The 25,858-nt window shown below is 42.8% G+C and overlaps 1 protein-coding gene across 2 annotated transcripts in view; it reads right to left on the bottom strand.

Moving 5' to 3' along the window:
- Nucleotides 1-25,667, bottom strand: part of bbs9 (Bardet-Biedl syndrome 9) — a 79,765-nt gene extending 54,098 nt beyond the window's left edge. The window contains exons 1-19 of one of the 2 annotated variants that reach the window (XM_089118214.1): nucleotides 25,546-25,667; nucleotides 24,121-24,233; nucleotides 23,501-23,651; nucleotides 21,509-21,573; nucleotides 20,751-20,864; nucleotides 18,512-18,686; nucleotides 17,161-17,245; nucleotides 16,881-17,064; nucleotides 16,515-16,644; nucleotides 14,807-14,988; nucleotides 13,374-13,450; nucleotides 12,670-12,723; nucleotides 11,797-11,899; nucleotides 7,267-7,371; nucleotides 4,661-4,675; nucleotides 3,550-3,690; nucleotides 2,671-2,763; nucleotides 1,973-2,145; nucleotides 1,051-1,203 (exon numbers count right to left, since the gene is read on the bottom strand). In XM_089118214.1, coding sequence (XP_088974340.1) covers nucleotides 1,051-1,203; nucleotides 1,973-2,145; nucleotides 2,671-2,763; nucleotides 3,550-3,690; nucleotides 4,661-4,675; nucleotides 7,267-7,371; nucleotides 11,797-11,899; nucleotides 12,670-12,723; nucleotides 13,374-13,450; nucleotides 14,807-14,988; nucleotides 16,515-16,644; nucleotides 16,881-17,064; nucleotides 17,161-17,245; nucleotides 18,512-18,686; nucleotides 20,751-20,864; nucleotides 21,509-21,573; nucleotides 23,501-23,651; nucleotides 24,121-24,232 — 2,112 coding nt within the window. In that variant the 5' untranslated portion in view covers nucleotide 24,233; nucleotides 25,546-25,667. The remainder of the gene's footprint in view (nucleotides 1-1,050; nucleotides 1,204-1,972; nucleotides 2,146-2,670; nucleotides 2,764-3,549; nucleotides 3,691-4,660; nucleotides 4,676-7,266; nucleotides 7,372-11,796; nucleotides 11,900-12,669; nucleotides 12,724-13,373; nucleotides 13,451-14,806; nucleotides 14,989-16,514; nucleotides 16,645-16,880; nucleotides 17,065-17,160; nucleotides 17,246-18,511; nucleotides 18,687-20,750; nucleotides 20,865-21,508; nucleotides 21,574-23,500; nucleotides 23,652-24,120; nucleotides 24,234-25,545) is intronic. The other variant, XM_089118215.1, reaches the window with a different exon arrangement.
- Between the last annotated feature and the right edge of the window lie 191 nt (nucleotides 25,668-25,858).

Here is a 25,858-nt window from a genome sequence, read left to right as displayed (position 1 = left end):
ACAATCCTGGAGGTTTTAAGCTAGCTTGCAAGACACAACTGGAAAGAGTGTGTGTTCACGGACATTCAGAGTCGGGTTTTAATCCCACTAGCAAACACATGTGACTGCTGAGGATAATCACACTATAATCACAATGACATAATAAAATGTTTTAAAAAATAATGTCTTTATGGCTTATAATACCTTGAATGTAACTCGACACCCTTGCTTTATTTAGTATACACAATTGAATATGCAAATGAGCCCCGCCTCCACTCACTCACAGCACTGCAGTAACTGCAGTAAACGCAACACAACGGCGAGAGGAAATATAGATTTATTTCAGCCAGAAACTGATTGAGAATAAAAGATTATGCAGGCTCGTCTACAGGTGGATGAATCAGAATGGTGATGCGTTTATGAATCGCTCTCTACAACACACTATAACAGTAGATGATATGATTAGCCTTTAGCTTGACTGTTGTCAGCTAATAATGTGTTGCTAATGTTACAGAATCCATGTTCCCATTAGCCGTCTCACAGTCAGCCTTCTAAACTTCAAGATCCTTAGAAATAATGATAGGAAAAGCCCCGCCCACATGTGACGGGATTGGTCACATGTTTGTGATGCAGGAAACGGGTGTTTTTGAGACTGTCTTTGGTTCACTGCAGTTTTAAGGTGAAAATACACAGCAACCGTGTGTGCGTTGATAAGTGGGCAGCATTGCTGAGTATTTCCTCCTTAAAACTGCAGTGAACCAAAAACACACTTTGAAATCGCTGACGTCACAAACCACCTTGTAACCAATCAGATCAACGTGTGATCGTCAACCAGTGAGTGATGAGGGGAGGCGGGGCTCATCTGCATATTCATAGAACCGTGTGTACTAAATGAGGCGAGGGTGTCGAGTTACAGTCAAGATATTTTAAGCGTGAAGGAAAAACGTTGAAATATGTCATGATCATAAGTGAATTTTAGGGGATTTAATAACACTACAGTGGCGGTAGTGTTGGACTGGATCGGGTCAAGCGGTTTCGAGTGTGTGTGTGTGTGTGTGTGTGTGGTCTGACCTGGCGGTAGGTTCCCTCCATCAGTGTGTCCAGGTTGTGCAGCGGCCCCGGGGTCTTGTCTTTAAAGCGGGTCAGCAGCCGGCGCTGGATGGCCCTGAACTGGACCGCTCGCTCCGACAGCAGATCCTGATACTGGTGTGCCTCCACACGGAGCTGCACACATCCCACAGGAACAGGAAACATCACTCTCATGGGTGTGTTATAATGCCTACAGTATTCATCAGCCATGTGCCTTCATATCGCCGCTGTTGGGCGGAAACTGATACTTTTCAGGAAACACTATATATTTTTACATAATTAAAGTTCTCAAAGTATTTTATGTAATATACTCAAAAATATTGTGGCTTTATATATGATCAGACACACACGTGTCATTATATTATTAATATTTTACCTTAATCAAGATCAAATGGAGTTCTGAGTGTTTTATCCGTCATTAGACTGACCATGTCTGAGGCGTTTTCATCAAGTTACATCTTATTCAGTTTATTGCAGCTACACTGGTAAAGACCGCACTGGCTGTGACTCGACGACCAGCGCTAGATTAAGATAATCTTCGCTCCTCAAATACATAAACATTAACCTTTATATATTTATAGTGTTTCTAGAGTAAAGAAAACACTGTCGTTATTCAAAGAAGCAGTTCTTCTTTATCATTGCATTGCAAACAAGCAGAGACGCTTTAACTGTGTGTTCATGCATTATAGCGGTGGGCGGAGTTATGAGGTTTGACTGACAGTCCGAGGAGCCAATGGAGTTACGAGGTTTAGTCACAACCTCTTTTTAATACTTTTCATTGGTTGAATATTTTCAAAACTCCTATGCAGACGTAAAGGGTGACCAATAGTAATGATTTATGTGTGTTTCCGCCCGACAGCGGCCGCATGCACAGCCTGTTGCGTGGCGGAGTGGGCGTGTCCACCTGGAAGTGCTGGTCGAGCGTGTGGAAGTACTCGGCGAGCGGCACCGGCCCACTGAAGCTGCTCTGGAAGTCTGAGACCCCGACCGAGATGGAGTGCCTCTGGAGACCCTGAACCAGATCCTTCACCACCAGCCACATGTCCTCGAAGCTCTCGCTCTGGATCCTGTAGCGCTCTGACACACACACACACACACACACACACAGCGCTATCAGCCCTGTCTCCTGCACCTGTCATTAGCTCATGACAACCAACAAAGATCACAGGCTTCCGCTCGTGATGGATGAGAGCGTCAGTGAAGCGTGTGTGTGTGTTCATGACAGTCAGACAGGAGAGAGAGAGAGAGAGAGAGAGAGAGAGAGAGAGAGAGAGAGAGAGAGAGACTTTCATTACAGGATTTGACTGCCCTCTTTGTTGTGGAAATACTCACTCTTTCCCCTGTATCCTCAGTTCCCAGCACTAGTTTACAGTGTTGTACCGCTTGTCCACTCAACAGTCAGTCTGATAGCTTTATGATTGGATACTGTCTGATTTGACTGTCATGTGACCTACGGTGTGAACCGTTCATGAATGTTCTCCCGTGTCCTCCACCTACTGCTGTCAGAACACTGTGTGTCCGGAAACACTACTCTTCTGCCGTTCTGTTTTTCGCATACTATATAGTGTGTGTGTGTGTGTGTGTGTGTGTGAGTGTACTCACGGGATGTTTTAGAGGCGAGCACGATGACTCTGGAGCCTGTTATGAACTGGAAGCCTAAAGCACTGTCATTATTCTCCGACTTCTCAGAGAAATCTAAAACACAGAAACAGTGAAATGAAGTTCAATACACAATATGTACAATATGTATGTGTGCGCGCGCATGTGTGTGTGTGTGTCAGTGATTTTCTTGTGTGTGTGACTGTGAGACAGAGATAGGCTGATAGCGCAGGACGCCGGATCCTCTGTTATCTGACCGCAGCTCAGGCTCACATGTGCTCAGACTAAATAACCCTGATAACAGAAGCCTGACTCCTCTACACACTGTCAATCCTCCAAAGAGAACTGGAGGTAAAATATTGTTTTCTTATATATTTTTACTTTTAGTTTTAACTTAAGCACCATCGTATCTCTTTCGTTTCGGCCACTATGACACACTATACAAGATGATGCGATCGAATCTTGCGTCCCGACGCCCGTTGTGTCGTTTACGAATCCCCACGGCACCCTGCGTCACACGGATCGTGCCAAAATCGGGCTAAAATCGTGTAATCTGAACCAGGCATAAGCTGCAGCTGAACATGCCCAACTTCTAAATTATCATTTCAACATATCGTGTTTTTTGATGTATTTTGAATATATATAGTTTTTGCAAGTTTGTCTCAAGATGGAGGGGTGTGTGTGTGTGTGTGTGTGTGTGTGTGTGTGACTGAACCCATGACTACTCTCCTCAGTGTGATATTAGTGTTGGTAATGGCAGGAAAGGTCATGGATGATGATGGTCGACTGCTTGGCCAGAGACCCTGAGGTGGCGTGTGATGCAGTGTGTTTCTCAACAATTCACCAATAATGTGTGTGTGTGTGTGTGTGTGGTTGCGGTACCTGGGAAGACCTCGCTGAGGCTGATGGGAGGTTTGTTGGTGTCGATGGTGATCTTGAACTTGCCGTTCTTGGGCGCTGAGGACGGGACACACACTAACCGGAGAGGCAGGACGAACTTACACTGGGACACTCGAGGGATTCCTGGCAGAGTCCACACACACACACACACACACACACACACACACAAATATATTAAATCAAAACAACATTTCAGCCAAAATGCCTGAACAACAGCAGAGGACTAATGCTTGAACAATGCAAAGCTTTTTAACTAGGCCAATAAACCAAACTGAGCCAGAGAAATCAGAGAGAAAAGTGTCAGAAACAGCAGTAAACACACACACACACACACTTCAAACGCACACAACTCATTCTGGGGAAGGTAGGACCCTGCATTTTGCCAATAATTAGCCAAAACAAACGCTTACATTTGGGGTTTGAACATTAAAAATTTGTAGACATAAATATAATTTTTCAACTTAATAATCTTCTCACATATTCTTTAGTTCACAGTACAACTGTAATTTAGAATAGTAATGTATTTCTGTCTTCATTTCTTATATTTAGGCCGTGTGTCCACTAAAGAGTTTTTTTTGCGTCCAATCACAGTGGAGGAGGGGCGGGACTAATAGCACAGTCTGCATCACAGACTCAAACCCAGGGCCCGCGAGGTGCAGCTCGCTGGTGTGTTGCGCTAGCTCAGCGCTTCAGTGGACACAACTACTACTGTTAATAATAATGATGGTCATTAGATTGGGTTCCTAAAAACACCAGTGAACCAGGACACTAAAATCAGGGTTCAGTTTTCTGCTACAACTCTAAATGTCGATCATATCACAGTTCAAATCGCAAATTATGACAAAATAATCACAATATCATGTTTGTGCCCGCTTGAGCAGCCTTATATATTGATCATTTTAAAAATAAAAACTAAATAAAGCACCTACTGTACTACAAATATGTTACGCAATCATTAACCCAGATCAGAGAATCGTCAATGTGAAGTTAAATCATTGAAATATTCATTTAAAAGCTCTGGGGGTTCTTCAAGTACATGTTTTACATCTACGAATAGCCCTGGTGTGTGTGTGTGTGTGTGTGTGTCACTCACCTGCAGGATTGAGCTCTGACACATGTGTGGCAGCAAGAAAGAAGAACAACACAACACTTAATATCAGAGTACACACACACACACAAGGAGAGTCCAGGAAACACACTGATAGTCATGTCATAAAGATAGCTATAAACACTCAGTCATGCATGTCAGATTAATGCATTCACATACTCACAGATATTCACATTACTGTAATGCACTTGTTTTAAATGTAAACACACACAGTGCTTAATTGCCAAGTATGTCTACATTATGGTAGAATTTATGTAGATTTATTTAAATAAATAAAAGCTAAAAAGAAAAATGTGTTCAGTACTGAAAATCACCACAGCAAACGAACGTTTTAATGTTTCTGAGAGAGTCTCTTATGTGATGTGAAATACAGTGAAATATTCCTATTCCTGATCAGAGCTTCAGCATCATTCCTCCAGTCGTCAGAGTCACATGATCCTTCAGAAACATCTGCTTTCCTCAGAAACGGGAGCTGCACCTGTCTTCCTGAGACTCATCCTGAAGCTTTTAGTGAAAGCCACGACTCTGACTGCTTTATGAAATATGAGCTACAGGCTGGAAGTGTGTGAGATGCACCTCCGCTCGCAGGACTAAATGTGGCGTCAGTCTCTCCGCTCCATCTGTGCACGGCTCAACTTACCCCTGTGTAAACACCAGTGGCCGACGACACACACTCCCTGACCAGCTGACCTCGCCTGCCACCACTGCTCTGTTTACTTAGACATTGCTGGCCAGTAATGGCTGTTCCTCTCTCACTCACACACACACACACTCCCAAACACACCATATAAGCGTGATATAACTTGGATTGCTCGTGAACTGGAGCTCGTCTCATAAAGGAACCGAAACTCAGAAATATATAGAAATCTTGAAATGTCTACGTTTTAACAACATCGACAAACAACAATTAAAAACGAACAGAAACAGATACTCTCTTATAGCCTAATCCGTATTAGGTGCATTAGCCTACGTTACTCCATATAGGCGCGTTCACAATAGTGGCGAGTCAGCATCATCAACTTCATCTTTTCAGTCAAGAATGACACAGAAGACATTAGTTTATTAATAAACTATTAAAATGTCCATATTTGACACATTCGTTACTTTTGCTGGTTCTTTGTGGCAAACCCACAAACTAATCGAATATCGTGACTCCCTATTTTGCACCAGGCAATTTTTGGTTGTTCTTGGTAAAAAAGAAAATAAGCAACTGTGCGTAATATTATTTTATAGCCTTTTATTTTACTGCGTACAGCGCGCAAGGTTTTATGGCATGCTCTAAGTCTTCTTCTCGCATTTTTAGTGGATCTCTATGGCAGAATTACAGCGCCACATACTGGTCTGGGATGTCTACTACATCATTTTCAGGCGGTTTCAGTGGTTTCGTGTGGACGAAGATATTTTTCGAGACGCCTCCGTGTTTTACGGACGAGAAAAAAAATATCGTATAGGGAAAGCTCTGGCTTCGTGAGTTGCACTCCCCTAACCCGCCCAATCATCAGCTGTGTTTCAGTGTCTCCACCTCTGTGTAACTCCTCCCCCTTGAAAGGTATATCGACTACAATGTATATTCCTTAGTCAGGCTTGGGTAAGATGTTTGGACGAAGAAGACTTGGATGGAAAGACTACAGCAACACAACAGCTCGTGTTCTCAATAAAATAATCCGACTTAAGATACAACCCGAGTGTCCTGGGCTTCGCTTCCGAGTTCCTCAACTTTAGAAGAACGGGTTTACAACACGGCATAGTTTATGTGCATGTCAACCGAGTGCACACGTTATTTATGTGCATTAATAAATATGCACATCTTGGCATTTCCATGCAGTGATTTTTTAGCAAAACTAGACAGGTGTGTGTTCAAGTGTGTGTTTGTGTGTGTGTGAGAGAGAGAGAGAGAGAGAGAGATGAATAGAAAGAGTAAAAGAAACAGAGCCATTACAGTGAAGTGAGTGAGAGGGGTTTCCCCGGGTCTGAGTGTGTGTGTGTGTGTGTGTGATTCTGAGAGTTATTACAATTAGCTTTATACTATTCAGAATATTAAAGACAGTTTTGAATCCAGAACTGTATTGCATGTTGTACACTGCATTGTTTACAGTTGCTAATGTGTCCACCAACAGTTAAAGATGACAAAGCCTGAAACGTTTACAAGTTTCCTAATAATAGATGAAAATAACAACAATAGAAGTCTATGGTATATCCTCATTTAGATAGTTTGTAAAATATGTGTGTGTGTGTGTGTGTGTAGTCCTACCTGCAATTTAATGTGTTAAACAGACTCAGTATTTTCAAAAGGACAGAAAGAAAAGAGAGAGCCAAAGAAAAGGGAAACTCCCGGATATTTTCAGGAAGTTTTCCAGCAGCCTCTGCCAACACAGACACGACCCGGAGAAACGGCAGCACAACACACTCTTTCTCTGCTCTCCTGCTCTGGCACACATCCACACATCTTGAAATGAGTAAAAGGGCTAAAAGACGTGAGGAAAGAGGCTAATGTGTTCCAGAGCTCAGACTAACAGAGCGTGGGAGTGTGTGTGTGTGTGTGTGTGTGTGTGTGTGTGTGTGTGTGTGTGTGTGTGTGTGTGGAGCTGTACCTGTAGCTGAGCTGTAGGACACCGCGATATCTCCACTCAGATCCGCTGGAGGATACACACCGTTCAGAAACACTGAGAACCTCACCACTGACTCACCGCCACTGCCTGCAAACACACACAGCAAACACACACACATCAAACACACACAGCAAACACACACAGCAAACACACACATCTAACCCCGCTAATATTATAAACTTGCAGATTAAGGGCCGCTAATATTATAAACTTGCAAATTAAGGGCCGCTAATATTATAAACGTGCGGATTAAGGGCTGATAATATTATAAACTTGCAGATTAAGGGCCGCTAATATTATAAACTTGCAGATTAAGGGTCGCTAATATTATAAACTTGCAGATTAAGGGCCGCTAACATTATAAACTTGCAGATTAAGGGCCGCTAATATTATAAACTTGCAGATTAAGGGCCGCTAATATTATAAACTTGCAGATTAAGGGCCGCTAATATTATAAACTTGCAGATTAAGGGTCGCTAATATTATAAACGAGCAGATTAAGGGCCGGTAACATTATAAACGAGCAGATTAAGGGCGGATAATATTATAAACAAGCAGATTAAGGGCCGCTGATATTATAAACGAGCAGATTAAGGGCCGCTAATATTATAAACGAGCAGATTAAGGGCCGCTAATATTATAAACGAGCAGATTAAGGGCCGCTAATATTATAAACGTGCAGATTAAGGGCCGCTAATATTATAAACAAGCAGATTAAGGGCCGCTAATATTATAAACTTGCAGATTAAGGGCCGATAATATTATAAACGTGCAGATTAAGGGCCGCTAATATTATAAACTTGCAAATTAAGGGCCGCTAATATTATAAACGTGCGGATTAAGGGTTGCTAATATTATAAACTTGCAGATTAAGGGCCGCTAATATTATAAACTTGCAGATTAAGGGCCGCTAATATTATAAACTTGCAGATTAAGGGTCGCTAATATTATAAACGAGCAGATTAAGGGCCGGTAACATTATAAACGAGCAGATTAAGGGCGGATAATATTATAAACAAGCAGATTAAGGGCCGCTAATATTATAAACGAGCAGATTAAGGGCCGCTAATATTATAAACTTGCAGATTAAAGGCCGCTAATATTATAAACGTGCAGATTAAGGGCCGCTAATATTATAAACAAGCAGATTAAGGGCCGCTAATATTATAAACTTGCAGATTAAGGGCCGATAATATTATAAACGTGCAGATTAAGGGCCGCTAATATTATAAACTTGCAAATTAAGGGCCGCTAATATTATAAACGTGCGGATTAAGGGTTGCTAATATTATAAACTTGCAGATTAAGGGCCGCTAATATTATAAACTTGCAGATTAAGGGCCGCTAATATTATAAACTTGCAGATTAAGGGCCGCTAATATTATAAACTTGCAAATTAAGGGCCGCTAATATTATAAACTTGCAAATTAAGGGCCGCTAATATTATAAACTTGCAGATTAAGGGCCGCTAATATTATAAACTTGCAAATTAAGGGCCGCTAATATTATAAACTTGCAAATTAAGGGCCGCTAATATTATAAACTTGCAGATTAAGGGCCGCTAATATTATAAACTTGCAAATTAAGGGCCGCTAATATTATAAACTTGCAAATTAAGGGCCGCTAATATTATAAACTTGCAAATTAAGGGCCGCTAATATTATAAACTTGCAGATTAAGGGCCGCTAATATTATAAACTTGCAAATTAAGGGCCGCTAATATTATAAACTTGCAAATTAAGGGCCGCTAATATTATAAACTTGCAGATTAAGGGCCGCTAATATTATAAACTTGCAGATTAAGGGCCGCTAATATTATAAACTTGCAAATTAAGGGCCGCTAATATTATAAACTTGCAAATTAAGGGCCGCTAATATTATAAACTTGCAGATTAAGGGCCGCTAATATTATAAACTTGCAAATTAAGGGCCGCTAATATTATAAACTTGCAAATTAAGGGCCGCTAATATTATAAACTTGCAGATTAAGGGCCGCTAATATTATAAACTTGCAGATTAAGGGCCGCTAATATTATAAACTTGCAGATTAAGGGCCGCTAATATTATAAACGTGCGGATTAAGGGCCGCTAATATTATAAACGTGCGGATTAAGGGCCGCTAATATTATAAACTTGCAGATTAAGGGCCGCTAATATTATAAACTTGCAGATTAAGGGCCGCTAATATTATAAACTTGCAAATTAAGGGCCGCTAATATTATAAACGTGCAGATTAAGGGCCGCTAATATTATAAACTTGCAGATTAAGGGCCGCTAATATTATAAACAAGCAGATTAAGGGCGGATAATATTATAAACAAGCAGATTAAGGGCCGCTAATATTATAAACGAGCAGATTAAGGGCCGCTAATATTATAAACTTGCAGATTAAGGGCCGCTAATATTATAAACAAGCAGATTAAGGGCGGATAATATTATAAACAAGCAGATTAAGGGCCGCTAATATTATAAACGAGCAGATTAAGGGCCGCTAATATTATAAACTTGCAGATTAAGGGCCGGTAACATTATAAACGAGCAGATTAAGGGCGGATAATATTATAAACAAGCAGATTAAGGGCCGCTAATATTATAAACGAGCAGATTAAGGGCCGCTAATATTATAAACTTGCAGATTAAGGGCCGCTAATATTATAAACTTGCAGATTAAGGGCCGGTAACATTATAAACGAGCAGATTAAGGGCCGATAATATTATAAACGAGCAGATTAAGGGCGGATAATATTATAAACAAGCAGATTAAGGGCCGCTAATATTATAAACGAGCAGATTAAGGGCCGCTAATATTATAAACGTGCAGATTAAGGGCCGCTAATATTATAAACAAGCAGATTAAGGGCACCTAATATTATAAACGTGCAGATTAAGGGCCGGTAACATTATAAACGAGCAGATTAAGGGCGGATAATATTATAAACAAGCAGATTAAGGGTCGCTAAAATTATGAACGAGCAGATTAAGGGCCGTTAACATTATAAACGTGCAGATTAAGGGCCGGTATCATTATAAATGTGCAGATTAAGGGCCGTTAACATTATAAACGAGCAGATTAAGGGCCGCTAATATTATAAACGTGCAGATTAAGGGCCGTTACCATTATAAACGTGCCGATTAAGGGCTGGTCTCATTATAAACGTGCAGATTAAGGGCCGTTAACATTATAAACGTGCAGATTAAGGGCCGTTAACATTATAAACGTGCAGATTAAGGGCTGTTAACATTATAAACGTGCAGATTAAGGGCTGTTAACATTATAAACGTGCAGATTAAGGGCCGTTAACATTATAAACGAGCAGATTAAGGGCCGGTAATGTTATAATAAAATCCTCTTCATACGGCGGAAGGAGAGTGAAATCCGATCGGTTTATTGTTTGACATGCTCTCAGAGAAAGGCTCACCAGAACAGAGTTACTGTGTTTCACTTTTCATGTGTTCTGGGTTGGTAGAAGCACCAGGACCCGATCACATGGGGAAACTCAGATTTTTAATGATTGGTCCCTTTTAAAATGCATTGGAGTCAGTGGATAACAGTGACTTCTCGTCAGTTGAGTGGGTTTGTGTGGTCTTCAGTAAGGTGATCTGCTTCATGTGTAGTGTTGTGTGTGTTCACACAGGTGACTGAACCGCAGTAATGCCTGATTTCTGAGCACTTAGATTAAGTGTCTGGCCCACCAACACACACACACACACACACACACACTGTCACTCACACACACTCTCTAAGTCTGAACTCCTATCAGCTCATCGGGCGACAGCACTTTCTATGTGCTTTAAAAGCTCTCTCTCTCTCTCTGAGTGGCGTGGGCAAACACTAGCCGGCGGGTCGTTTGAGTCGGCACAAAGCGTGACGCCCCTCTTTAAACCGGTCTAGCATTTAGGTGGTTAAACTAGGGCCATTTGTGCTGACCTCTCTTGACCTGCGCTGACAGTAGCCCAGCACACACATTACACACACAGCACAGAAGCACTTAGACAGGAATTCCCTGGACAAAAGCAGCGTGAGTGTGTGTTGTGAGGATTACAGGGGTGTGTGTGACCTTTAGGGCAGCATTGAGTCCTGCCATCTCAGCATTTACACGTCTACTGGAGATCTGGGTCACGCTCACAACTCTGTCCAAACACCTCAGCAATACCAGCGCTCCATCAATCGCATACACAAGCAAAGTTTGTGTTTTCATACTATTATACTTGTTTCAAACTTGTGTTTTCATACTGCACAGAGAAGGAGATGAAGAGTTGAATAAACTCGTTGTTTTTTGGGCACAAAAAGTATTCGCATCGCTTGATAATCTTAAGGTTGAGCCGCTGTAGTCACTCTTTCATAACTTTTGGGCCGGACAGTTTCGATCCCTTAAGTCCCTTTACAGTTGGAAATTTATAAAATATCTTCATGGAACATGATCTTTAATTAAGTTTTGTCATAAAAGAAAAATCGATAATTTTTATCGATGTGTGTGTGTGTGACAGTATCAGGGAGAAGGAAGGTCATACCCATAGAGTCCAACACGAACTGGTCCTGTGTGACGGCCAGAGGAGGCTGAACACACACCGTCATCTTCGGGCTCGCCACAGCAGAACGGCTCTTTATCCTCACCTGAGAGAGAAGCACACACACACACACACACACACTTTATCATCACCTGAGAGAGAAGCGCACACACACCGATTCGACATGCGACTGCACGCAGGAGAACACAAAAATCCGCACAAGATCAGATTTTTTCGCATCCGATCTGAGCCACTTAGCTTTATGGGTGAACATTACATTAAACTGTGGTTGGTTTTGACGTTGGCTGTCATGAGCCATTATAACTTTTTAATGACAAATTCAATGTGGACCACTGTAGTTGAGGTCACGAAACATATTCATGACACAGTTATAATGCCTCATGACAGCCAATGTCAAAGCCAATCACATGACAGATTAATGTAATATTCACCCATAAAGCTAAGTGTTTTCTTAAGTTTAATAATTAATCTGTTATATCATGTTTATGACAATTTATGTGGTCTTGGTAATGTCAAGTTGTCATAACAAAGACATCTCTCAAACAATGTCATTTTTGCATTAAAAATGTCATAATTGAGCAAATGACACTTAATCACAGTCATAAACATGCATAAAACCTCCTTCATGTTCATGTCATGTGTCCTGTTATGATTAGCACAGCCATTCAAAAAACCAGGGTCTGCCATGTGGGGAGTAACACAATCACCGAAAATAATTTTGGGCGGAAGTGAATGTAAACGCAGATGTTTGACTCCAGTGGTGTCTGGAGTGAGTGTGAGCTGGCGGGCCAGAGGATGTGATGTGTGCATGAAGAGGTCAGAGGTCAGATCTACGGCAAAAGAGCTGGTGCTCACCTGGACAGAGACGGACGGGACCGGCTGGCCGCTCATCTCTGCTATCAGCGCGCACTGGGGAGAGAAGAGAGCGTTAGCATTAGCACAACTCAAGCACACTACAGGAGTGAGACTGAGACTGTACATAGACATTAGGGTGGATAATTTATAAAATAATTATATTTTTTTAAAAAGCTTGGAAGCTCATTTCCAACAAGATAAAACATAAAAGGGTAATTATGACTCACAAATCTGACTTTTTTTCGTTGGAATTTCGAGTTTATGACACACAATTTTGACTTAATCACTGAGAAATAATTTGTGATACAATCCAATTAAAACAAAAATAGAGATGTTAAAATGTTGCAATTACTTTTAGTATTTTTTTATTCTGTGTTGGAAACAAGCTTCATTGATAAAGTGACATTGCTTTTAATTAGAGAAAGGTGTGCGTTTCCTTCACTGTAGGTTAGCTCTCGAACCGAGCTAAACATAAACCCTCTCAGGGACATTAAGGATGTCCTCACTCTGGAAAAAACATATTATTACATAATAAAATGAATTATTTTATGTGAAAGTAGTAGACGTCTACTACGGTGTGTCTTCATCTGTGTGACTGTGTGTGAAAGATTGATAAAGTGTGTTCAGTGTAAGTGGTGAAGTGTGTCTGGCTTTAGCCTGTAGGCATTAGCATTAGCATGTAGAGTGATCTAGTGTGTTTGTACCGAGAGCTGGTCGAGCTGAGACGAGACGACAGCGGTCACACTGAGCTCTTCTTCTGTCTCGGCCCTCGGCACGATATCTGCACAAACACACTTTCAGATCAACGACAGGACACACACTTTCCGGAATATACTTTTTTAATGTATTTTTTAATCAACTGAAATGAGCTCCAGTTTATATTCCAATCTGACTTATTGTAATGCAATTAGCGTCAATCATGCAAAGCTCACAGACATGTGTCAGATCCAGCACTGCAAACATTACAGCACATCTGAGGCTCATCAAACGCCCTGCGGCCAGACTGCAGTTACACACACACACTTAACAGTTGTGCACATGAAGCTCAGAGCCATGTTTGTTGGTCTCACGTCTCTCCCTCCGTATTTCTGTGGGGTATTGATTGATATACAGTACAAATGAATATTTTCATCCTCTTGTTCCCTTTTAATCCCTACATATATTTACATCCTTTAATGTGGTAAAGTAGAAAAAAGCTGTAGATTACATAAATCATTAATTATCTTTATGCTTTTAGATTTCTGTAACATCTGTCAACACAACAGTCAGTATTAGTGGTTCAGAACTGACTGCTCCCTACAGACATGTTTTATCTTGTGGTTTCAGTTTTTATCTTTCCTCGCTTTAAATTCGTTTAGGCTAGGTGTTTATTATAAGTGCTCTTTATAATAAATGCCCCTATGATTTATGTTTATTTTAAATTATGTTTAATTTTTCTGTATACCATTAATTTTTTTAAATCTTAAAGCCCCCCTGTGGTGTGAATCCAGCGTTTAATGTTGTTTATGTGTGTGTGTGTGGTGTTATTAATCCGCTTTAACACACACTGTGTGTGCGTTGATAAGTGGACAGCATTGCTGAGTATTTCCTCCTTAAAACTGCAGTGAACCAAAGACAGTCTCAAAAACACGCTTTGAAATCGCTGACGTCACAAACCACCTTTAACCAATCAGATCAACGTGTGATCGACGAGTGAGTGAGTGGAGGCAGGGCTCATTTGCATATTCATAGGACCGCACATACTAGATGAGGCGAGGGTGTCGAGTTACATTCAAGATATTTTAAGACATGAAGAATATTTTTACAAGAAAAAAAAATGGTTTAGATGTTTTTTCGCTCCATCTAAACAAAGCAATGTTGATGTGGTGTGACTTATGTTCAGCTGTGGATTTTTCCTAAAACGGTGTCAATCTGGACTCGATTGTGATTGTTAGGTTATGATAACATTGGTGTGATATTCTCTTTTCCCCCGGCCCACTCGGCCACGCTAACATTAGCAGTAAACATGCACGGATTCAAAGATGGAAAGCATTACTAAATTCTGCTAAAGTCTTCGGTTAAACACATATGAAGAAAGTAAGATAAAGGCTCTGTTGGATCAGGCTGTGAGTTTGGTATGGCTCTGAGCGTTAGCTACCTTGTGTTTTGGTGGCCTCGCGGATGAGCTTCTGCAGCCGCTTCATCTCGCCGTCCAGCTCCTCGTAGTTCACCTCTCGGGCCTCCACTTTGGGTGCGGTGAAGAAGGACGGGTCGGTTCCCATGTAGGAGCAGTGGAGACGTCCATCAGAGCTCAGCGTCACCACCACACCCTTCAGCTCCCTCACACACACACACACACACATGTAACCACAGCAATACAGATTGTTTTTGCCCTCATTATTCATGAGCTGAACTCAAAGATCTAAGACGTTTTCTATGCACACAGAAGGCCTATTTCTGTATATATGTTTTTGAGTGAACGTTCCCCGAACGAAAGCGCTGCGAGTCCATCTAAACGCAGCAGACGTGTTTGGGAAAGCATCAGAACTCTCAGACGAACGTCCACCACAACACCATTTGTTTGGACCCGTGTTTTCTCCCGCCTTGATAAGCCCATTTGTTCCGCTATCCTAACTCTATGTTACTATTAATCTTTAATACGGTGAACTTTGAGAAAGCGTAGGTGTGTGTGTGTGTGTGCTGGAGACGTGAAGCGAGACACTCATTTAAAAGGTGCTGAGAGATGCTCTTCTAATGTGAGGCCAGCAGGAGAGAGACTGTGAGAGAGCGAGTGACCCGTGCGGGACACACACACACACACACACACACACACACACTCGCTGCACAGGCGTATCTGTTACCAGTGGCATGAGAACCACTGTGAGCACACCGTCCCACACACACTGAGACACCGACCCTGGCTCCTCATGTTTGGTCCAGATTGCAGGGACGTGTTCACACATGACATGAAGGTTTGCCTTCTTTAAAACTGGCCAACAGAACGAGCCAGTGTCAACATCCGTGTGCTGCTCGACACACACACACCATCACAGAATGAAACCGTGACGACAAAAGTCATCGACTGAAGTGAATGACAGCTGATAATCTTATTTAGCGATATGTGATTTGGCTTTATTTGAATGTTTCAGTGTGACACCGAGTCACAAGATGACATCATTATGCAACCCCCATACACTGTACAACATGTTCGTAGTGTTCGTGACGTCACCTGTAGTGTTTTTGAAGCCCAAAGTGGGCGGAGCCGGATCTTGACCGCATCACTCCCGGATAAACGAACATGTGCGGCGGTGCGGATTAGCTGAGGTGATGTGACGCTGATGCTAGCAGACAAACGGCTAGCAGTAAAAGGGCCTTTCCTGGTGTCCTTTATATATATATGAAGAGTTCAGATGCAAAAGCCTCTAAATGCCATTTTAAATTTTCTTCTAAAATGATCATTTTTATCAAGCTTGTATATTTAAGTTCAGTAATTTCACTTAAATAGCAATAAAGATTACCTATTAATTGTCATTTAAGTGAAATTACTGAACTTAAATATACAAGTTTGATAAAAAAAAAAAGAAGAAAATTTCAAATGGCATTTAGAGGCTTTTGCATCTGAACTCTTCATATATTCAGCTAGGAATTATGGGAAATGTAGTCATTTTAAATGCGTGAGCTATTAATATTCGAGTGGATTCTGATTGGCTATCAGTGTTTTATCGTTCGACAGCTGGAAGAAACTCCCATTCCTCATATCTTTATCATTATAGTTGTGGTGTGAGCTGTCTTTAATATGGAGAACTGTATGTTTATGGTTCTCAGCCTCGGTGTGTACTGTCCCATTGAGGTTAGCGGTCTCTTACGGGAAGCTGGCGACGCGCACGGCCACCGGCACACAGCTCAGCTGAGCCGCCCACTGCAGCGTCGTGTCCTGGTACACCAGCAGCGCCTGCTTATGGGTACACACCAGCACATTGGTGGACCCCTCACACACTGAGGACAGAGGAAGAGGAGTGAGTGTGTGAAGGATTACACACTTACACACAGACGGGTGAACTACCCCTTTAAGACTATTATTACTATTAAAGATTCGTCTTTTCTTTAAGTGTACACCACAAAAGGCTGTGAAGACTTTCATATCCACGGTCAGATAACAAGAGAACACTTTGTTTCTAAAACTGCATGTCATGTTTCTGTGCTGTGTGTGTGTGTGTGTGTGTGTGCCGCACCTGACGCGTAGGGCAGGAAGCAGCTGGGGTTGAACTCCAGTTTCTTCATGAAGCGGATCTGACCGTTGTCCTTCAGGGAGAACAGGTTCCTCTCGCCCAGCACGAAGATGGAGGACATCAGAGGAGAAGTGTTGGGGACACAGATCTCCAGAGCCTCTTCTCCTAACACCAGCGTCCACTCCGCCTGGACACACACACACAGACTCAGGTCCGGAAGCAGACACACACACACAGAGACTCAAAGAGTCATGTACAGAAGCACACACACACACACACACACCGTGAGCCTCTTCCCGGAGCTCTTGCTCTGCTGATCCGGGTCTGGTCGAGTGTCTGCGTCTGTGGCCACAGCCAGAGTCTCATACCTGCATTACACACAGCAGAACACGTCACACTTTAACACTAGAAGTGCCAGAATTCCAAAACTACTAGAACGGCCACAAACGGTCATTTTGACCGTTAGATTCAAAACAGTGTTGATGAATAATTTTCATAATTATTTTTGTCAACCACATTTTTTCAAAGACGAAAACGAGATGATAACTAAATAAAAACTAGGTTTGAATGACAAAAACTATGACGAAAATGTTAGATAGTGACGATTTGCGACGCGGTCAAGGCTAATAATAATAGGACTCGCAGAACTAGTGAACAGCCAATGCAGCAAAACAAACAGCGCAGGACAGGGCAGCAGAGCTCACCATCATCCGACATGAATGGAACATCTGGATCGGCCGTGTCTGATGATAGCAGCCGTCTCTTTTTCCTTGATGTGACTCTGAATCACTCTCTGATGAGGAGGAAATGTTAACTTGCACCCAGGAAACGTCGCTGTCACTTTCCACCTCCGATTGTTCCCCTGCATCCGAATTATAGATGTAGTCCGGTTTTATTTGCTTATTTCTGATCAACAACTAATGTAGAAATTATTATATAGCAAACACTGCTACAGAGGTGACGGACGGACCATTCTGTTGACAGTTGAGAGAGAACACGATCAACCGCGGGATATAACAAAAAAATACCGCAAAATTCAGTGCGGTCAATATGACCGCCTATGGCCGAAATAGGTAAATATGTTCATTTTTTTTTGTTTTGCCTTACGTTTACGTAACTTAATTTATATGAAAAGCATTTTAAATGAAAATACAGACAATTTTAGGAAAAGTCAGGTACCAGCAGGATTTTATTATTTTTTTCAACAAAGTTATTGTAGATATAAAATTCAAAACGGTCAAAATGACCGTTGTGGCCGTTCTAGTGTTAAACTTTGGTCCTCTGTGATAGTTTGAACTATCATCTCTCTCTCAGCAATAATGATCCGGTGAGGTTGTAAGGACTGTTAGTGCAGCGGTGTCATGACGGCCGTCTCCGGGTCAGCACAACACATGAATGCTGCGATATGATTTGGTCAGAGGTTTATAGACAGAGGAACTGGAAGAAGATTGTGTGTGTGTGTGTGTGTGTTTGAGATCCCGCTGTCAGTGCTTCAGTCTCAGGTGGCTGACAAATGTGCATAATGGACGGAGACACCGGCTGCTGTTGTACACCGTTTGTCAAATCTGGATTATGCCATGATATTTCCTTATCTTTTAATTCAAATGAAGAATTTAAATGTGTGTGTGTCTGACCTGTAGCACTCCACCTGTCGTGAGGAGGACACCGTGATGAAGGAGTCGGTGCGGGTACAGTAGCTCAGTGGGCCGGGCAACAGGAAGCCAGGCAGGAACCGGCCGAAGCCGTAACTCTCCTGCTCAAAAAACATCAGCATCCCATCCATGGACTGGATACAGATGAAGTGATGCCCTGCACACACACACAGTAACATATATACGTATATTAGCCCTGATTTCCCACAATAACAATATTATTATTACACACATCAACGTTAAATGGTTACATTTATAAATATGATAACATTTTTATTTACATATAAAAATGTATAAATACATAAATAATAATATTCACAACATCACCAAAAGTGACTTAATACTAAGAAATATCTTTAGGTCATTTGATGTGAGTTCGTCTGCATTTCGCAGTGGCCTTGAGTCAGCTCATCCAGTCAGAACTATACAGTTTATGATCATAAACCTTTTACAGTTTATGATGATAAAGTTTCTGATTATAAACAACAGCAGAGCTGACGTAAACATCCGTGTGTGTGTATCGGCTTCTTCTGTGATATCTCTCACTCTTGGCTGTGTTAGAAGTCCAACCTCTCGCTCAATTACATCAATTCTGTTTAAAAGTTATTACCAAATATCTATTTATCTATTTTATGGTATACATAAAGACGGTCACTTCAGGAGTTATTTTTAAGCAGCAAACAGAAGTATCGATGGATCTATTTTGAGTGAAAAAAGCTGAAAATCTACAGATGCTGTATTAGGCATCATCACATCAGTTCACTCTCGTGTGTGTGTGCTGATGATGTCAGCAGAGAGCCTGTGCTGCCCTCTGGCGGCTGAGAGGGGAACTGCACGACACAGGTAAGTCCAGAATCCCATTAGACACGCCTGTGCCACTGTTATATTTATAGAAGGTTGACTTTAATCAGCTTTCTTCACACACACAGGAGAGATCTCAGAGCGATGTTCATCGAGACTAACAGTGGGGAACACGTTACAAGAAGTTCATTGTTAATCACATTTGTTAAAATGAACGGCATTTATTAATCTTAGAGTTAATTTCAGCATTTAATAATACATTATTAAAATCAAAAGTTGTATCTGTTAATATTATTTAATGGACCTGAGCTGACATGGACTAATAATGAACATCTAACAATCTGGCCCAGAAAGCTTCATAACACACTCGGAGTTACAGACGCGCGGCGCAGTGGAGACGCTGAGTTAGCTAGCATCGATTGCTCATCTCCATTACGCCATTATATAAAATCAGCGTCCAGACTTAGCGTAGTGAATCGTGCCATACGGTTAAGGAATCGGTTAAGAACTACTATAAGAACGTTTTGAGGAACCGGGCCCGGCTCTTTTCCATCAGTGTCTGAAACGCCTCGATGAAAGATTCAGCCTCTCTAAGCCCCGCCTCTCTGAGAGTTGCTCTGCTCTGATTGGTCAGAAAGCAAGTGCTCATTATCATATCCGAGTCTCAGCTCTCGATCACAGCGATACGAACAGTAAAGATGGCGTGGGTTTGCTTTGTCAGCAGAAAACAGAACTCTTCCCGTCTCAGATAAACTACAGTGTTCGAGGGCGGGGCTAAGAGACGCTGTTCAGCCAATGACGATCACAGGCTGGCATTATGCAAATGTGCAACAGGAAGTGAGACTGTAATTACTGACGACTCGTTTAAGGCAGAATTGAAAGGATGAAAGTTCAAATCTGAAAAAGCTGAATATTTTCTAATTTTGTAAAGTTTGAGAGACCAATTATATCTCACAAGAGAACAGTTCATACAATTAAACAGCTGAACTCAACTCTCTACGCCAGTGAATGTTTCTGAATGAGAGGCTGATATTGATGCACTGATATGAAAACTTGACCGATACTGATTATTCTTTATATTTAAATCGATATATTGGCTGATAAATCTATCATTGAGAGCCTGATTGCAAAAACAAAAGTCTCGCCTTTAAAAGCCACGTCCCAAACAAACAATTTTGATGTTCTCATGATAGTGTTATGTCGCTGATATGACAGGCACTGAACTTTATTTTCCATTTTTAGGTGATTTTCAATCATATTTCAAGAGTTCATAACCATCATCTAACAGTGTGCGTCTGAAGAGTCTCAGCGGAGGAAATAATACATTATTTATCAGCTTTAAAGCATCGGCTAAATCTTCTTATCCGACCGATAACGGTAACATTATAAATGAAGGTTCCCTAAAGATGACATCACTGACCTGTCACCCCCCCGAACGGGCCGTACGTCATGTTGCAAGCTGTCCTCTGCAGGTTGTGTTCATAAACCAGTCGCAGCTGATACTGGTCCCCGTGTTCAACATTCCCAGCAGTGCCTGAGCAAACACACACACACACACACACATCTGAAGATCAGATCACAGGAGGGCTGCAACCATTCCCTCACGTCACGACACTGAACTCACGATACGATATTACTGTGATACTCCAAGATACATGATTAAAGGTCAACCAAAAATGTCCTGTTGATTAAATGCTAAATGTGGTGTTCAGTGTGTGTGTGTAAATGAATAGGATGGACTTGGTTCTGAAACCCAACGCAGGACAATAGAGACTCCAGAATAACAATATTCATTATTCTGAAGATGAACACAGAATTATTGTAGATGAATATGATGATCTCTGTCACTGACTGGATATATTTAATATAATAAAGGCCACTTTATACTGGTAACATTAGACATCTGCCATTATCAGTCCCACAGATATTCATTATTATACATTATAATCAACATTATATATTTAGTAGTTTAATGTAGTACTGACACTAAAACTCTGAAAACTTGATATTGTTAAAACTACATATTGTTGCATTTTGTATTGCGATATATTGTTACACCCCTAGTCAACAGTATAGCAGACTTCAAGACTTAAGTCCTGTTGAAGAGATATGCAGGAGATATCATGTGTAAAGAGTGTCCTAGAGTAAGCTGAACATGTGTGTGTGTGGAGAACCGACCTGACACAGCGTACACCGACAGCTTTCTGGGGTGAAGCACTGCCAGATGCAGCAACTCCGAACAACTGCAACATGGAAACACACGCAAACAGGAGAACTCAGATTACAGTCGGAAACTGCTGGAAATATCAGAAATAACTCTACGTTTCTGCAATCTTTCTCTTGTCCCTCCATCATAAACCAGTGTGTGTCGGGCGTCACCGTAAACGAGTGTGTGTCGGGCGTCATCATAAACGAGTGTGTGTCGGACGTCACCGTAAACGAGTGTGTGTCGGGCGTCACCGTAAACGAGTGTGTGTCGGGCGTCACCATAAACGAGTGCGTGTCGGGCGTCATCATAAACGAGTGCGTGTCGGGCGTCACCGTAAACGAGTGTGTGTCGAGCGTCACCATAAACGAGTGTGTGTCGGGCGTCACCATAAACGAGTGTGTGTCGGGCGTCACCATAAACGAGTGCGTGTCGAGCGTCACCATAAACGAGTGTGTGTCGGGCGTCACCGTAAACGAGTGCATGTCGGGCGTCATCGTAAACGAGTGTGTTTCGGGCGTCACCGTAAACGAGTGTGTGTCGGGCGTCACCATAAACGAGTGCGTGTCGGGCGTCATCATAAACGAGTGCGTGTCGGGCGTCACCGTAAACGAGTGTGTGTCGAGCGTCACCATAAACGAGTGTGTGTCGGGCGTCACCATAAACGAGTGTGTGTCGGGCGTCACCATAAACGAGTGCGTGTCGAGCGTCACCATAAACGAGTGTGTGTCGGGCGTCACCGTAAACGAGTGCATGTCGGGCGTCATCGTAAACGAGTGTGTTTCGGGCGTCACCGTAAACGAGTGTGTGTCGGGCGTCACCATAAACGAGTGTGTGTCGAGCGTCACCATAAACTAGTGTGTGTCGGGCGTCACCGTAAACGAGTGTGTGTCGAGCGTCACCATAAACGAGTGTGTGTCGAGCGTCACCATAAACGAGTGTGTGTCGGGCGTCACCATAAACGAGTGTGTGTCGGGCGTCACCATAAACGAGTGCGTGTCGAGCGTCACCATAAACGAGTGTGTGTCGGGCGTCACCGTAAACGAGTGCATGTCGGGCGTCATCGTAAACGAGTGTGTTTCGGGCGTCACCGTAAACGAGTGTGTGTCGGGCGTCACCATAAACGAGTGTGTGTCGAGCGTCACCATAAACTAGTGTGTGTCGGGCGTCACCGTAAACGAGTGTGTGTCGGGCGTCACCATAAACGAGTGCGTGTCGAGTGTCACCATAAACGAGTGTGTGTCGAGTGTCACCATAAACGAGTGTGTGTCGGGCGTCACCGTAAACGAGTGCATGTCGGGCGTCATCGTAAACGAGTGTGTTTCGGGCGTCACCGTAAACGAGTGTGTGTCGGGCGTCACCGTAAACTAGTGTGTGCCGGGCGTCACCATAAACGAGTGCGTGTCGGGCGTCACCGTAAACGAGTGTGTGTCAAGCGTCACCATAAACGAGTGCGTATCGAGCGTCACCATAAACGAGTGTGTGTCGGGCGTCACCATAAACGAGTGTGTGTCGGGCGTCATCGTAAACGAGTGTGTTTCGGGCGTCACCGTAAACGAGTGTGTGTCGGGCGTCACCGTAAACTAGTGTGTGTCGGGCGTCACCATAAACGAGTGTGTGTCAAGCGTCATCATAAACGAGTGTGTGTCGGGCGTCACCATAAACGAGTGTGTGTCGAGTCTCTGGCGTTCGGGAACACACTAGTGTGTGTGAGACGCTTCTGGAGGGAATTACATCCACTCACTCTGATCACACACTCCGACTCGGGCGTTTCAGAAACACCAAACCAACATTAGAGACGCTGCGACGCCATTAATCCTCAGAGAATTATCCTCAAACACTTTACAAAAATGGGATGAACTTTAACTGAATTCAGCAGGTGGTGTGTGTCGTGATACGGGTCAGTGGCCTCCACCCGGCTGTGTCGGACGGTTAACCAGCGGGTGTGATGATGTGACACTCACGAGACGAACTTGCCCAGCTCCACCTGCAGGACGGGCTCGGGCAGTCGGACCTCCAGCAGCTGCACGTCGGCCTCGCTCAGCTCCGGCGCTCCAGCCGCGCGCGGGGAGAAGATGCGCAGCATGCCCATGAAGCTGCCCACCACTATCTTATCTGGAGGACACGGGGAACAGAGCGGACTCAGCGTCACATGACCACAGCTCTTCAGTCAGGGATGAGACTCCATATAACAGCTTTGGAAACCTTTATACAGTGACTGTACGTCTTCTCCTCACAGCCTCATTCTCATATACAATTCAAGAGTCATTACAGACGAGATGCGGCCGTTCAGGTGTTTAATTTGGGTTTATAACACTCTAAGAGCTCTGAGTTGCACAGGTGCCACTGACCGCAAGCTGTATTAGCACTAGGCGGCTCCAGAGGCCGTATTAAGATACTGTATTTACTTTTCACTTTTGATACTTAAGTACTTTTAAAACTGAGTATTTCTGTACTTTTACTTTAGTAAATATCGGTGTTCAAAGCTTTTACTTGTAACAGTAAATGTGACCAGTAGTGTGTGTATTTTCCCTCCAGTAAGGAAGGTGTGGTGTTACGTCTGGTAACGGGTGGTGTAACTCACCGTATCCACTTCCACTGTTATCCACATCCCCGACACACAGACAGCCCTGATCGAACTCCTCTCCCTCGCCCAGCGCCGACGCCCACCAATCACGGGCCTTGAACAGAGACATCCTGTAACAGAGAGCACCAATCACGTCATCACATCTCCATGCAGAACACACACATTAATGGTTCTGTATGTCGCATCGGAGCCCATTCCTCGACTCTCTCCTGAGGATCACACACACACGTGTACAGTATTCTGCATGTTTATAATTGAGGCGAGACAAGGCCATGTCCACTGAAAGAGACTATTTAACATGCTTTCAGTTTGTATTGTTCTTCTTCTCAGCTCATTCCTGTGTTCGTACTGTATTATTGCAGAAATGACCTCAAGTGTTCCTGCACTGCATTCACTCGCAGCTGTCCTTGTGCTTGAAGTTTAAAGCCACTCCTCCTCATATGTTCATACAGTAATGCTGTTTTAGCAAGACGGATTCAAGACAGGACGCAGAACGAGTTATTTTACCGTCTCAGAAATGAGAAAATTGTCTAAATCAGAATCTAAGGACGATATTACACAAATTCCAGAGGGATTGCAGCCGTACTGGAGCGCTGTCTGGAGTAATGGCCGAACGCATTTCAAGGACTTTCCATGTTTGGCTTTTTTTTTTGTTTGTGAAAATAAATGCATCAATAATGGATATTTTTGATTATGGAAAGGGACAGGGCATTTCCCAAACACACTCGAAGCGCTCGACCAATCAACCAATGCTGCTCCAGCTGACCAATCAGAGCACAGTGCGCTTTCAGGAGGAGGGGCTTCATAGAGACAGGAAGTAAACAGAGCGTTCCTGACAGACTGGGAAGAGAGGAGCCGCAACAATGGAGCATATGGGGAAATACTGACTTACAGGGGAGTCTGATAAATCTATCTGATCATATAAAGCTGTAGATGGGAACACATTTATGCCTGTCTGACTGACTTACACTGAACAGGGCAAGATATGATGAAGCTGATGCTGACTGAAGGGTCACGTGACCCCAGCGTCGTGTCTGATTGGCTGCCATCCAAGCAGCTTTGCTAACTAACTGCTGACTGCTTAACTAGCACAGCTAATCCAGACCAACACAAGAGGCTTCTGTGCATTAACCATACAATTATACATGCTGGCTATTATCTCTGATGGAGCCCATATGTGCAGAATTACTCAGACTATACATATGTCTGTAAGAGGGACTGCAAAAGCAGCGAAGGTTTAATAACACAATCATAATAATCACATCTACTAGATGATATACAGTATAAACCGAGTCGCTTCTCTATTTGAGTTCGAGATTCTACTGAATGTGTGTGTTCGTTCCCGCTCAAACTGCCCTTCCCGCTGTATAAACTGTGTGACGCTGCTCTCAGTAGCGCAGGGTGAATAAAGTCATGTTGTACCTGTGATGAACGCAGTGAGTTTCCTTCAGTAATGTGAGGTAAAACACAACAGCTCAACTCATCTCCTTACTCGAGACGCGCTGTTGTCATGGTGCCGAGAGCGACGCTGCAGCCGGAACTGCGTCACGAGAAGTCACGGGCGCGTATCAAAATAAAAGTCTCGTGATTTATTTTGATTCTGTCTTGTTCTTTTTACTTCTTTCTTTTCGTTTGTTTTTAATACATTGTGAATGTTTCCTTCTTTGTTTATATAATGTTCTCTATAAAATAATAATAAAAAAGTCCCGTTTTCCCGGGTCAATTGTTTATTTAT

This window comes from Pimephales promelas, chromosome 12 (genome assembly GCF_988280905.1).
Source record: "Pimephales promelas chromosome 12, fPimPro1.hap1.1, whole genome shotgun sequence".
Taxonomy (NCBI): domain Eukaryota; kingdom Metazoa; phylum Chordata; class Actinopteri; order Cypriniformes; family Leuciscidae; genus Pimephales; species Pimephales promelas.
The sequence above is the reverse complement of the archived record's forward strand: the minus strand, read 5'-3'. Positions and strand labels throughout refer to the sequence as shown.